The sequence below is a fragment of the Ceratosolen solmsi genome, unplaced genomic scaffold (assembly GCF_000503995.2).
Source record: "Ceratosolen solmsi marchali unplaced genomic scaffold, CerSol_1.0 scaffold7, whole genome shotgun sequence".
NCBI classification, from domain to species: domain Eukaryota; kingdom Metazoa; phylum Arthropoda; class Insecta; order Hymenoptera; family Agaonidae; genus Ceratosolen; species Ceratosolen solmsi.
Genome location: NW_011948413.1, coordinates 17,560,212 through 17,576,345, shown reverse-complemented (window position 1 = coordinate 17,576,345; position 16,134 = coordinate 17,560,212). Strand labels below are relative to the sequence as shown.

Below are 16,134 nucleotides of genomic sequence, written 5' to 3'. Positions count from 1 at the left end.
ACTAGATTTATTATCATCTTTATAATACATAAATATTATGATATAATAAAGTATATCAATATAAATATTTGAGCAATACAAATGACTATTTTGTATCTAAACACGGACCTATCCGATGTAAGAACATCCGCCTTACACAGCTTTTAAGCAATAATACTCATCTTGTTATGTTTTTAAATCTACTGAGCGCACACTGTCCATTAACCGCAGTTGAACATTTTAAATCAACTACCAAAAGAGAAAAGGAAAAAATAAGAAAAGAAAAAAAGGCACAAAAGTTACGCGTATAAGAGAAATCAATGGGTACGTATTAAAAAGTACGAAATAATTACATTTATAATGTAATAAGGATCGAAGCAATCATTGCGCCAAAAATGCTTAAAAAAAAAAAAAATCACCGTAGCAAATAATGAAATTGTATTTATTCTCGTCCGTGACCAATCAACGGATTCCTCCCCCCAACCCAAAAACACCCCACCCTTGAATCCCGTCCTTAATTCCGACATCAAATTCATAATTCATTCGGCCAAAATGTCCAGAATTATATCGAAATAAAATGTTCAACTGCAATGTTCACTTATCATCAATAATGTTTTTTTAATTTTATCTGATAAGTAAAGTACGCGAAAATGTGAAGCCTCGCAGACGCGCGAGCTGCTAATTATTTACCCGTTTGCTGACAAATGGATCCCATTGCTCGACGACGTTGTCACGCCGCAGCCGTTCGTCGTGCCAGCGTTATTCACTTTCCCGGACGACGATTTCCTCGCCTCCGCGAGATCCTCGCTCTTCCTCATCGGTCTCACCATTCGTCCTCCTTATTATAGCCTCGTCGCATACCTCCTCGACCTTATAGTTCGCTGCGATATTTAGCCATATTTACAGAGAGGCTGGCATACGAAAATAAAAACCCCAGAAAGTATGGCGCGCACTTGTTTCTCGTTAACGTTTGTCAACACGACACTGACACCGTGATTTTACCAAAAATCTCTGATGCAAAAAATACAATTCTTTCATTATATTACGAAGCCTCCTCCTAACTTTTCATATATTTCTTTGTTTTCATCATTTAGGTCCGTTTCCAAGTTACCTTATTTTCTTTCTTTGTTTTTATCATCATCATCATCATCATCATCATCATTCTTATTATTTATTTATTTATTTATTTTTTTTTTTTGTAAATATTATTTTTACTTTATTTGCTTTATTATGTTTATAATGCAAGAGAGTATATTTATTTTTGGTTTCTCAATATACATACAGGCGCGCACACACACACACACACACGCACACAATGTCTATATATATATATATATATACATATATATATATATATATATATATATGTATGCACGCGTGTATGTGTATACATATATCAATAATGCGGTATAAATTTTTTTAATTTAAATAGGGTTTGGCCTATGTGTAAAATCAATGTGGAAGTCACATTATCACGATGGGTCACTTTTCAAATAACGTATATTTTGAGTAAATTTGCTTACTAAAATTTCTAATGGACGAATAGTTAATATTAGTATATAAGAATGGGAAGAGCTAATTTTTCGAAGACTGAGTATAATAATTTTATACGTTGCGTTATATTTAAAATTGTAAATGACCAGGAACGATCGACTCTGTTGTATTGATATTTATAGTTTTTAATATTATTTATATTAATGTTAATAAACGACACTTATTTAAGATAAAATTGATATTTTTGGTAATTTTCAGTTAATATTGCTTGTGGACATTTTTCACTTAAATGATAAAACAAAAAAAAAAACTTATCGTTGGTTAACCACTAGTCATATTAAATTTTAATCTGAAAAATTATTTGAATCAAAATTTCCATCTTTTACCATTTATTTTCTACCTTCTTGTAATATAAAAATCATTAATATGGAAAATTACTGTAGATCAACTTTATTCTTAAACATATTTTTTTCACAATATTATTTTTTTCTTCTTTGCCAAGGTTACAATTAAAGCAAACTTTTAACTCTAAGTAAATCAATGTACTTGGACGTCCAATTGATTGCAATTATTTATTCTGTTAGCAAATATATAGATGATAGTTAATAATAATAATAGTATTGTGAGTGATAATAGAATACAAAAATATTATTTAATAAAATTTCATCATTCTGTATAAATGAATTGAGATTCATACGGCCCTGAGAGTAAGTCCATCGTTACGATCTAGTGATTATATTAGGATAATAAGATGCAAAATATTTTATCAACACCGGATTTCCTTAAATTTTCTGATATGGTGAAGCAAATTCTTGCTGTAAGTGAATTAAAACCGTTGATCAACGATACATTGCTCTTTCCATGTTCTTACGTGGAATAAATACACGGAGCCTGTCGAATGGAAAAGAAAAATAAAAGAAAAAAGGAACGAAGGAAAGAAATTAGAAAATTTCGAGTCCTTGAGGACAAGCGGCTCCGAGTATTTTCGGTTCACTGCGTGAAGTCCGGAAACAAGAGAGAAAAAATCAAGTACGCGGTTCCGCCGCAAGACTCCGTGTTAGAAAAAAAAAGTATTTGCGCTCTTTCTCTCTCGCCCTCCCACCACCTCACTCCTTTTGCCCCTTAGTCATCTCTCTCTCTCTCTCTCTCTCTCTCTCTCTCTCTCCGTGTCTCTGGCACATTATTTATTGGTTGCTGTTTCGCGCGCTCTCTCTCTCTCTCTCTCTCTCTCTCTCTCTCTCTCTCTCTCACTTTATCTCCAATCCCTTCCAAATCCTATTTTCGGTAAGCGATCCGAAATAGGACGGACAAGGGACGCCGCGATAATTTCAGACGAGTATAGCGCGCGGACACGCTATACTCTTTTTTTTTTGACTCTCGCATTCTCATTGGACATTTTTTATTATCTCTATATGGGAAGTCTCGCTTCACTATCGGCCTATTCGATGACGGGGGCGTTAGTAACTGGCCAGTAGTGCCGAGTTAGTTAGGGAATGTCAGCTGGTAGTAGTCCCCACCCTGTTCGTCCTCATCGACGATTTGCGTCCGCTTTATTAGCGCGCTAGAACACAAAACACCGACACGTTCATTGTTTTTTTCTTTCTTTCTGCTTTTTTATAGTAAATTTTTGGCTGTGGCTAGCGAACCTGCACTTTCCGACTTATTTCTGCAAACTTAACGCTACTTGTCTGTGAATTCTCGCTTGATCCTCTTGCAAAGAGAGCGTATAGTCGATAATTCCAGCCCGGTCGTACATCATAATTACAATTTATTTACTGAATATTCCGCTAGTGCAAGCAAATATTAAAATATTAACGCTCATTAATATACGCAGTAGAGGCAATTATTTTACACTATGGCGACATGATGATTATTTGCTTATAATGAGTAATTCGAAATAAAAAATTTTTTTTAATCATTCACACCGTTTGGTGTATAAAGTAACATCGATGCAAGAAGTTGCGATCTTGTCAAAAATATTACAAACTAAAGATTCTTTTGAATTATATCATTTCGACTTTATCGGACGAAATCTCTTTAAGTTGTGACTATAAGCTCACTTTTACATGGGATCACTCTAGATTCAACAACTTTTAATGAATACAAATCACGTGTACAATTTGTAGTGGGTGATATTAAAAATTAACCACATGCAAAATTTGATAAGATAAAAGGCTTTGCAACTATTAACGAGAATAGCTTGAAAGTATGAATCATCGGCTTCCGAGTTATTTTGCGACTTAATAATTAAATTGCTATGTATTTAGCTAAAATGTCTTGAAAATTATTTAGAAAGTATCGTTCATAAAATACTTTTTGCTCACTACAAAATTATAATTCATAAATGCAACTATAACGATTCTTACTTTAATGAGAAATTAATTCGTGCATAATTAAACAGATGTATAAACTTCTCTTTTTTTTACATTTATTTAAATTGGAAGAAAATTCATGAGAAAATGATTATTCTTTTCAAACATAATATTCAATATGTAATGTTATTAATAATAACTACAACTAGTTACATTTTATATTAATAGCTTGTTTTAGCTATTCTACAATCTGATCTAAATAAATAATGTTTTTTTTATTATTAATTAATGACGTGCCGCTGGTACATTAGTATTGGAAAAGTACTACATTTTGCATATGATTTATAATATGGAATATCAATGCATCGTTTCATTAATTAACTCATATGGTTATTATATTTCCTACATTAAGTAAAAATTATTTTCATTAAATACGTGATTTTTATTTATTAATAGTTTATGAATGCGAATATTTAATCCTATATGATACGGATTGGTGATTATTGGATATTTTGCCTTAAAAATATTAATAATAAATATGGAATTATTGCGGACGATTTGTAAGGGGGTGGGGACGGAGGGGGGATATTACAATAACCTACTAAAATATAAAGAAAGTAACATAATTATCCTGAAATATTTTTCGCAACAAAATAAACAAAATTATCATGCTGAAGAAACTAAAATAATTACAAAAAAGCGATGAATGCGAGGAAATAATGAAAATATATTATTTAAGTAATTTTTTTATTAAAATTTTTGATAGTATGATAATAAGGGACAACGCGAAAAACAAATACATATATATATATATATATATATATATATATATATTTATTTATTGATTTACGACATTCTTCCGAAACCCAAATGATAAACGATAAAGTATTTTTAAATATAACTCTTTGCCTTATAAACAAAAAGCAATTCGTTGATCATACTCTTTCAAGTCATTGACGGTGAAAATATTAATAATTATTATTCATCTAAATCAATTATCAACTATTTCGATGTTCAATAAAAGTAAATAATTAGCAAGGAATCTACGTTATCTTAGGCTTGAAGCTTTAATAGTTTAATCATTTTATTTTAACTCTCATAGAATTGCTAAAATCTTCGTTTCATCGAGACAATAAAGTATATTTTTAAATAATACTTATATACCTTGACATATTTAATTGTCAATGCTGCCCATCACATTGCGGACAATTATATTATCTAAAAGTGACATTCACCTTTGATAATCCACATTTGATATTCTTTTACCCCGCAACACGCACCACGCGCCCGCACGCGTACACACTCAAACACCAATAATAATAAAAAAAAAAAAAAAAAAAAAAAAAAAAAAAAAAAAAAAAAAAACACGCGCACACAAGGTGCCTCCTCCTCGTGACCCCTGCGTCACCAATCCGGTAAAAGTCACTGGGAACCCCGAACCCCCGGGGGCCGTTCCGCGCAAAGCAAGTACAATCGAACAACACTAGCGGAACGGTGGCACAAGGAAAACTCGCGCGCCGAGTTAGCACGAAAAATCAGCACTGCCAGGCCTTTCCACAACCGCGAAGCCGCGACTCGCTACGTGAGAGTGCGTGCGCACGAAACCCGATCGGGGAACAAAAAAGCCAAGCCGCAGCGCCGCGGTCCACGGCATACCGCAGGGTTATCCTCGGGGGCCGCAGGATGCCGGTGGCGACGCGACGTCGCGGGAAGACGGAGCCGAGGATGTGCACGCAAGCCAACGGTGCTATGCCGACTGACACGAGAGCCACACAGTTCCGCTGGCCGCCGGCGACTCCCGGGGAGGCGCGCGCCGCGTCCGATCGAGCCGCCGATTTCCAGGATCCCATGGCTTTATGGGGGACGACTCCTCGAGGGTGCGCGGTTTATTGCAGGCCAGGTAGAGGATTAAGGAGGCTGCCGGGCGAAGGGAATAGGTAAGAGGACCTATAGATATGACTGACGCCCCGGTCGGCCGGAAACATTAACTCACGCCGTGCTCATCGTGCCGGTGGTCATTAGTGGCCGAGCGGGCAAGTGTCCTTAGCAGCTCTGCGGATTTTTCCTTTCTGCAGAATGGAACGGTGACGTGATGGGTTAGGGGGTGGGGTGGGGCCAGCATGTTTTGCCTACAAGCTTAAGACTCGGCTGAGCTCTTGATTTTGAGAATTGGAACAAATCCAGAGTATGAGAGTGGGAAGACGTGCCCTTTAAAAAAAAAAAAAAAATAAAAAAAAAAATCTATTCTACCTACGAACTGCAGCAGACCCCCCATGATGATCGAGAAGAACTGTATGAAATCGACAAGTCACGCACTTTAACGAACGACGTCACTTTACGTATTTTCTAATTGATTTCGTCGCGACATGCTGGATATCCTTATAAATATGAGTTTATTATTAATTTAATCATCGACAATTTAGAAAAGTTGCGGAAGAATTTTGGTAATTATGTTAATAATAACGCAACGAGCTCATTCGATTGATCGCTCCAATTATTCTGTGAATTTTGCCACTGTGTTGCGTTGCATTAAAAGTATAAGTTTTGCCAGGTTAAAGCATTGCCATGAGTTCCCTTTCGCTTTTATGCTTATATACTTAGCGTTCTACAAACTGTTATTGTTTACGTTTTTTTTTTCTTACTAATAAGTACGTAGTTTACCAGGGCATTCAAATTGGAAATAATTATTGGAAAAATAAAGGAATTATTTCCAAACTATTAGCGATTGGAAGCTTGTCGACCATCTGTATTATCTATTTAATCGGCAATCGATCGACCATTATTCTCGAGATCCAACGTAAGAATGGCATCGTTAAAAGCCTTTCGTAAGCAAATTACTACGGTAAAATGACTCATATGTGCGCAAATGTACACATCGGCATTGACAACTATTAATTCGCCGATTACCTTTTCAAAGCATCAAAATTGGCTCGTGTAGTAATCCGCATTGAAAAGAAAGACCAATCAACGGTATAATAGTACTGCCAAAGTTTTTGTAGCCTCCGGAGATATACGATCATTTCTGCTAATATTAAAGCCGAGAAATATCAGGGATTCGACAGGTCGAAAGGCTAGAGTAGCCAAGGACGTGAGATATATTTTTAAGATAAACTAAGTGGTGCATAGAGATGTCACGCTATTCCTGTCCACGCGACGTGTGGATTCTGGATTAGTTTATAAATTTTATGCGGTTACTAATGTAATAAAATTTATCTTAACCGTTTAAATATTGTGTACGAATAATAAATGATTATGCTATTATAGTTAATGGATAATTAACCTTCAAAATAAAAATAAAATGAAGCTTTAATTTTTAAGTAAAAATTAATGAGATTGTGACAATAAATTGGTCGATTTAATATACGACTGCAGTAAAATACTGATGTTGCCATTGATTCCGCGGACTTTAAAAATGAAATTTTGATAATGATTATGCGGAACCAGCGAATAGCATATAAAAGAGGCACAGAGAATATATATATATATATATATATATATATATATATATATATATATGTATATATATTAATGAATCATATTAATAATATATTTAATTTAACATTGTTACTGGATCATCAGCGGTAATAATTCCGTGTGTAAGCATCATACCGGCAAAACTATTTATTTTTTTTGATTAAAATATTCTACTTTATTGGAAATGTCGAGATAAGAGATATTAAAAACTTAAAGATGCATCGAATTATTATCTGCGAAAGTGTGGAAGATTTAGATTTCGTAAGCGGGACAAAGACAAAAAAATATTCGATCGAATGGGAAAGTAGTAAGTATCGTTTCAATTCCTTATCATTTATTAAATCAAAATGAATGAAAGTATTGAAATTTTTCATCTATTAAAAATACAAAGAAGATGCGTGAATAATTAATTTATTCTTAAATTATTTCGTAATTTGTTAAAAATTAATGACAATATATATTCATTCGTAAATATCATATCGTTTGTCCATATCGACAATCATAATAGCAAAAAATTGTCGTTTATTTATTTAAAGTCTGATTTATACAATTTTTGGGTATTTTAGTTAAAAAAAAAATAATATTTATTAGAAATATTTATTAAATAATTTACTGTTAAAAATTGTGTTTTATAATTACCGCTGAGGATTCTATAGTATTTCATCGAGTTGAGCAGCATTTACGCATAATTTTTACTATTGGAACATGATCAAGTAATCGTTTTACTTCAATTATTATTTACTGCAAGTGCAAGTTATTGCGATGTAAACTTTTAAAAAGCTTATACATTTGGATAGCAATTGGATACAAAAGGGTGTCGTAATAATTCTTTAAAAATTCCCTTATTTTCGTTCGAAGGCAAATTTCATTATCTATTAGAATATTGATATTACGTATTAATTAGAAGAATAATATAATTTCATTTATATTTTTTAAAACAAGAACTTCGACATTATGAAGTCTTCGACGAGGCAAGAAGCATGGACTTGCATCAATTTCTAAATTTTTTCCGAATCGTATATTGTACAATTTATGTATAATAAAAATAAATTATACTTAAACGTTTCATTATTTATTAGTCTCGCTTAAAATATTTTATTACTTGTTAATTAATAAGATAGTAAGCGAATTATTTTAGACTAGGAAAATCGTAAATATTTAAATTAAATAACTTAAAAGTATTAAGTGTTTTACGAAGTCAGACTTTCTTCCATACAATTTAAGAAAAATAGTAATAAACAAACATGGAAAATAGTTTATTATAGCGTTACAATAAGGCACTGATTTAAAATGAATTTATAACTATATTAAATGTCAAAACAGAATATTCATGTTTTGACCTGAAAGTATTAATCTGACGATAAAAAAAAAAAAATAAAAAAAAACTTTTTCTCAAAATATTATAACTTTTCAAATAAGAATAACTAGATTTATCGATAAATATAATAAATTATTCAAACTGACGATTAAAACATATTTATAAGAGAATTTTAATAGTTCACGACTAGTTCAAACATTAATTTAACCGAAGGTTATCTTTAGAAGTCATAGCTTGGCATTGACTCAACAAATAAAAAATAATGAAATTTAATCAGCTTTAAAGATGAGATGTAATACATTTTTAATATTAATTTTCACCACTTACAAACCGTTATGTAAAGAAGAGCATTTTTTTTTTTTTATTATCAAATACAATCATTCGTAATACGATAACATAAATATTTTACAATAGTCATTATTAAAAATACTTATTTTTTCAAGCATCGTACTCGAAGGATGAATATTTTTATTGTCTATTACTTTCGATAAAAAAATGCATTCGAATTGTAAAAGTATAGCTGCCATTGAAATATAAAGTCAAGCAATAATCTTTTAAAAATACTATTGACAACACCCATAATTATTATATTATATAGCTTTATTAAATACGACTTATAATTATCATATAATTATTATATTAGTCGGTGCGTTTAAACATTAAATGATTTCTCGTATAGAAATATTTTTACTATACTTAATTATCAGTAATATTGAAAAAAATACAAAATTACATTGTATAACGAGAGTTTCATATTTTATTATTACGAAAGTATATTAGTTAATTAAGATCGTAAATAGAGATATTTGAACATCGTATATGAGAAATGAAAACTACGTATGCGTAAGTGAGTATGATTACGTTAGTAGTAGTTGTATTTAAGAATGACTCATGGTACTCATGGCGTTTATAGTAAATGGATTGTGCTGCCACCATAAGAAATGAACGATCACTACTACATCAGTAGGTACATATTCTATGATATCTAAACTATCATGCGTCGATCAGTCAGTTAAATGTCTAAAAAAAAAAAAAAAAAAAAAAAAAAAAAAAACAAACTATGCTAGCAAAACTTGATATTAGATTTGAAAAATTTTTAATTTAATCGACATTCTTTACTAATATGAAAAGCTTTCTTATTCGAGCTAATTACCTTAATTAGCCTTTACTTACTTATGTATAATCATTACTGCACTAAACTGTCACTATAAAATGGCTCCTTCTTTTTTTTTTTTTTTTACATAATTAACAATTTATTTGCTAACTCAATGGAAAAAAAAATACAAGCAATTGATCTTTGTTATGAAACAATTAGAAATTTATTTTATAATGAAAATTTTAAATAAATGAAGCTTAAATATCATTTTAAATATTACTTTTATATATAAAAATTTTATGATAATAAGTGTTATTAATTGAAGCTTTGAAAACATATTATATTTATGTAATTTAAAACAATTAATTAATTAGAAAGTAACATTATCATGTGAATTATTGCAATACTTTTCTTACATTCTGAAAAACATATTTAACTAAATATTTAGAATAAAGTTTACTTGTGCATAGTTGTTCAATTTTTATATTAAAAATTATATATATAAATTTTACATTAATAGTTAATTTAGTAGTTAAATTATTGTACAATTTCTTAATTGACAATGTTAAAACTTATATTTAATTATTCAATAAAATCTACAAATTGAATGGACATATAATCAATAATTGTACTGTCACCAATCAATGATAAAAGTGCATATTTTTAAAAAATATGCGAGTTCATAAGTAAAACAAAAACATATTAAAATATATGACGTATTTGCAGGCGAATTAACGGACTGTAAAATTTAACAGACATGAAACATCGAAAGAGGAAGACCGAGAAGCTTCACAATATTGAATTTATTGTATAACTAATGAGGTATATAACTAACATTTTACCATTAAGCTTAACTTATTATTTTAACTCTTAGCATTGAGTAATAGAGATGTAATAGAGATTAATAATGTTTGGTAAAATTTACTAACAATAATCTTTCATTCTCATTACAATTAACATTGTAATTAACATTGTAAAAAGATCCTTTTTAATTTATACGTAAAAGGTTAAAATGATATAAGTTAACAAAAGATTTAACATTTACAAAAGACTATAAACAAACATTTATTGGCAAAGCTCGTATTTTGTGAAAAAAAATATATATATATATATATTGCATAAAAAGCATGCAGCGTCAATAAATAATAAAACATAAAGAAATTGTTAAAAAGCGTAATAGGAGTTAAATTCAAAGAAAGGAATTTGTTTGCAGAATTAGTGCCACTACTATTTTCTTCAAATTGTTAGATAAAACACTCGTATATTTGTAACAAATTTTGTAACATTTTGTGAAAAAACCATCATTTTTTCATCGTTTACCATCTCAAAGCAATAACAAATTGTACAATGAGAATGTGAATAAACGGTTTTGTCGCAAAATTAATTTCTTGATAATAGCACATATACAAACCCAGAATCTGCATTTTGATTATTGTTTAGACCAGCATTAATATTATTATTGGCGATTGACTGATTCGACTGTCCCAATAACGATTGCCATTCCTTCATCACTTCTTGTCCCTGTATTTCTAATTCCAAAAGACTAGTTGCATCATCCAAATCCTGCATTTCAAACGTGGAATTGCCTCTGAAAATAAATAATATATTTTAAAAATAATACACACTTCCGAGGTGCTGATATTCCTGAAGTTACAATTTGTATTATGTAAATGTACATATGTAAGGGCAATCGGCTTATCCCACTCCCACCCCTCCCCCAGCCCGTAGACCATTATGCAATCATCACCATTAAGTTATTCTTTTCGTCGTTGCACTATTTGCTCAATTTGCGTGCTCAACATACGATGACAATGATTGGACGATATTATAATTTTTCATTTTAAATGTAATGACGTACCGACTGTTAGTATCGCCAAATGAACTGGCGTCACTGCGCTCGTAATCCATCATGAGATCATCGGATGCAAGTGACTCGCAGGAAGACAGCGTATTAACACTACCAGCTCGATTTCTTTTACATTCAGGCACTGGACTGTTCTCCACACTCTTACCTTTAAGTAAAATAAAACTGTATTAAAAATAGATAAGTGAACGTGTTGACTTCAAATAAGGCTGTTAGTTAGTCTTAGTAAGCATAGAGAATTTCATTAGACTTCATTGGAAGAGACTCGGTAATGTCTTAAACGATGAAACCCTTTAATAAACATACAGATCATTATTTATTTATTATTATTTATATAATGGGACGTAAATTCGATATACATATAATTTTTTAACTAATTAACTAATTTGACAAGTCTTATTTTCCAAGAATGTAATTGCATAACTATGCAATCTGACGGCGAACGTGTTAGTCGAAGATTTATTGACATTTATGTGACAGTTGGTGAATAAACTCACATAATTTTGGCGCGATTTCCATGATCGTTTGACTTTGCTCGGTATTAGCGGTCGATGTGTCCCTCAGAGTCTCGTCGAACACCAGACCTGGTTGATCAGCAATCTCGTCATCGAAAAACTCCCTGCCCTCCGATAAGCTCAATGAATTCGAGGCATTGGTCGGTGTGCCAGGACTGTCATCTTCGATCGTATTTCCGGATCTTTCCATGAAATTTTTCTCCTTCTTCGTTACTTTAACGTCCGATTGCGATACACTGGCTGTTGGACTGTCAAAGAGACTGTCGACCGGCGATGTCTCGTCGTCTATCAATGTTGTCGTTGTCGCAGCTACGGCTGCAAATGCCGGATCCTCGATTGTAAGAAGAACGGATCTCAGTGTACTTTTAGGAAGAGCACCGCTCTTAGCAGCATTGGAGATTGCTTTGAAATGCTGAGAAGTCGTTTGCGTGACGGTGTTGCAAGGTACTATTGGCAATGCGTCCAGTCGCTGATTGTAATCGTCGTTGGAGCTAAAGGAATACTCATCGGCCATTGCCTCCCCGCCATGACCAAACTCCTGCTCGTCCGAACTTGGTGGACTGAAATCGGCGGATCTCACCATAGAAGAAGATGAGGACGATACTAGCTTCTCCGTACGTGCTCTATCTTTGTAAGCCTTCTCCTCGCCTAAGCCCTCGTCGAAGCCTTCGGACGAGGTCGTCGACATCGAGGTGGTAGAGTCGGTGTAGCGATTGTCCTTATTGAAGATCGCCCTCTGGTACTGATTGGCTCTCTCTCTAACTAATCCCGTGTTAAGATTGAGATTCGGACTCGCGTGATGGGACGGCGGTTGAGCAAAGTTCTTGGGCAGCGTGATGACCGAGATCTCGGTGACGGTATGATCATCGCCGACGTCCCGGACGTCGAAGCTTTTACCATTTAACATGACACCGAGTTTTCTCGGCTTGTTGTGCGTCTGTCTGCCGTCGTAATATTCGTAACGCGACCTCACTCCCGTTCCATTCTCGTCCGAGCAACCTCCGTGCTGACTTCCCACTCCTGAATCCTCGGTTCCCGAGCCTTCCTTCGAACTACAAGTACCAACCATAGATCTCGGGGGATTCCCGACTTTTCGATTTTGATTGGCTACTGTCTTGGCACTCTTGGAGCTTGCGTCCGCCATTCTTACAGCGTATTGCGGTAGTGGTAGATGCGAGGAATGTAGCGTGTACTTGCTCGCGTGCCCCTGGAATTCTACGCCCATTCGATTAGCATCGAAATTAGACGAATTGTTATGAGCTGATTGATTGGCGGACGTAGGTCGTGATTTGATTTGCTGGGAATGGGGCGACCGATTTTGTCGCACTTTGAAATTGACATCCTCTTGATATTCGTTGTGACGAGGTTGATGATGCTGACGATGAAGATTCTGAAATGTCTCGACCTTATCTTGGTTCCGATCATTGAAGTCGCTGACATTGTTGTGATTATTGAAGGAGAGATCGGTAACTTTGTCGGTAAATTTCTGATGCTGGCTTCGGAAACCAAAACGATTTGTTCTAATTGGGAGTCCGCTGGATTCTTTCTTGGGCGGGGCTAATCTGGGTGTCGAACGGCCCGAGGACGAATAATTCTGGTAGCGCGAGGATGGTTGGTAATAGTCATCGTCGGCTTGACGACGTCGGGACTCGTGCTCCGGTCCTACGGATTTAGAACGCTGATGTGGTTCCTGGTGATACTCCTTCGAGGTTAGGGACACGGGGATGCCGGTGGCCACGAGCCGCTTACGGAAGCCGAATGATATAGCAGTGCCCCGTGTGTGTGGCGCACCCTTCTTCGACGCGTTCTTGTTATCGCCCTGGAACAAACAAGACAAAAATATTTTACCTCCTGATGATGAAAAACGGTGATTGAATGTTGTTTAATACAACGGTATAATTAAAGAATGTAAGATGGCGTTTCCGCGCCTCTATTCCTGATTTTTTTTATTTATCTCTTTAACATTATTCATAATATCTTAAATGAACTTAAAAGGATAATTTCAAATTAAATTAAAATTAAGATCAATATTTTATCCTCTTTGTTATTCAACGTACGATAATAATTTTATGATTTCATGCAACAATTATTAAATTACTTATTTTTCATTTATTTATAATAAATTATTAATTTTGAATAAATGAAGAACAGTGATTACACACAATAACTAAAACTCTTATTTATTAACCAGTATATTGTCATTATATATCCGAATAATTCTATCGAATAATTTATCAATTACGTATTACGCAGGAAAGCAGATCTACGACGTAACAATATAGAGATTAATTTAACCACAGTAACGAATGATTTCTCTAATATTTTTATCTTTACATATCTTAGACAACATTTGATCCCTAAAACTAAATTGCTTTTTTTTTTCTTTTACATGAGATAGCTATAGTTAATGATTTTTCTAGCATAGCTTATTCAAAAAACAAAGTCAGATTTTATTACATTCGTATCAATGCGACAATGCAATTAATTTGTTATAGTTGAATATGCAAATGTCTGAAGTGAACAAGGTCATCCTCTCATCGGCAATTACTCATGAATTCTCATATGGAAATCACATTCCTGTGAATAAGTTGCTTTCATCGATTAATCTGCAACTTTGACGTCGCAACTCAACGCATCACTTAGACCGAACATTTATAATATTACATGCCATCGTATAATAAATTAAATACTCGCAAACGATAGTATTTTAAAGTTGTAATGATGGGAAAATTAAACTTATGCAAATGAAAATTACAACAATGTAAATTGCACGATCCGCCCTAATTATTATTAAGTATTTTTTTTGTATTTTTTTTTTTTTTAATACAGGGTATAGTTAATTATATACTCTTACTTTTTAATAATCGATCAAAAAGCTGTCGACAAGAGGATGAAGCAAAATTACATATAATTTCAAATATTAATTATATTAAAATATTTTGATATATAGGGAAGGACAATACTTAAATGATAAATTAAAATTCTTATTAAATTTTAATATTGATGAGTTTTAGTAAATCAATTTATAGGTATTAATAACCTTTAGTCATATGATATATATAATAAACTTTAACTACTAAATAGGTTTTTGAATGTAATTAATTGTATTTCTATAACTATTATTGCAATCAATAAAACATTTTTGGTAAGACATTGATAAAAATTATGTATAGTTGTATTTTATGAAAATGTTTAATTTCTCTATATTACATATTTATTAATACATTAGCAAGAAAATTAGGAAAATTTTGTTTAATTCTTTATTATTTAAGTTTTTTATTATTTAATATAGCATGGATTTTAATATTTTATAATAATTAAAACACAACACACATATATTTCAATATTACTTTTATGAAACCTTACTAGAAAGCTCCGATTATTAGAAATGAATGCAAAATTGTGTATTGATTTAGTACCAACCAGACAATATTTTTGCCTATCTATTAATAAAACATTTTATTACTATTATATTCGTCACAAATTTTAACTAAATTAATAAATAATCGACAATATGATATTTTAATTTGGTATTACGTTTTAAAATTTCAATATGCATTTAAAACATAAAGAATTTATGTTATACGCATTTACAACATAAAAGCAATCGATTTGATTTTCAACTCAATTCACAATGAGTCTGAGATTTGTAAATGCCTAGTAAAAACTCACTACTTCGGGATCAATATTATAAAACGCAATTTTTAATAATTATCAATAAAAATTGAGTTTCAGGATGAATCTGACATAGGAAAATCCCACTTCACTTCACATTTCGTTTAACCACCAAATGACACGCGGATCTCTCACGAAATACCTTATCACTGGAGTTTTCTCGAGACAAACGTATCTCGCAACCGCTAAGAAGCAAGAATAACGTAAGGACAACCTTAACCTACGCACAAAACTCGTCCACCTCGCAACCGCTGCGCGTCAATCCTTACCGCAACGTCTTTCGTGTCCATCCACCTCCCGTTGTCGAGCTCATCGCCAAAGCAATGTAGCCCGTAACGAAAGTTGCCATTGTCTTCGTAAAACCTCGACCTCGCCATCGCGCTATCCTCACGAGCGGAACAACAGGA

General features: G+C 32.7%; 1 protein-coding gene across 6 annotated transcripts in view; it reads right to left on the bottom strand.

Moving 5' to 3' along the window:
- The window catches only part of LOC105367587 (uncharacterized), a 76,274-nt gene that overhangs the window by 22,272 nt on the left and 37,868 nt on the right, over positions 1 to 16,134 (bottom strand). For 4 of the 6 annotated variants that reach the window (XM_011506350.1, XM_011506353.1, XM_011506354.1 and 1 more), the window contains exons 1-4: positions 15,997 to 16,104; positions 12,035 to 13,871; positions 11,532 to 11,685; positions 11,085 to 11,261 (exon numbers count right to left, since the gene is read on the bottom strand). In XM_011506350.1, coding sequence (XP_011504652.1) covers positions 11,085 to 11,261; positions 11,532 to 11,685; positions 12,035 to 13,871; positions 15,997 to 16,104 — 2,276 coding nt within the window. Of the gene's footprint in view, positions 1 to 11,084; positions 11,262 to 11,531; positions 11,686 to 12,034; positions 13,872 to 15,996; positions 16,105 to 16,134 lie in introns of those variants that run through there. The other 2 variants (XM_011506351.1, XM_011506352.1) reach the window with 1 other exon arrangement.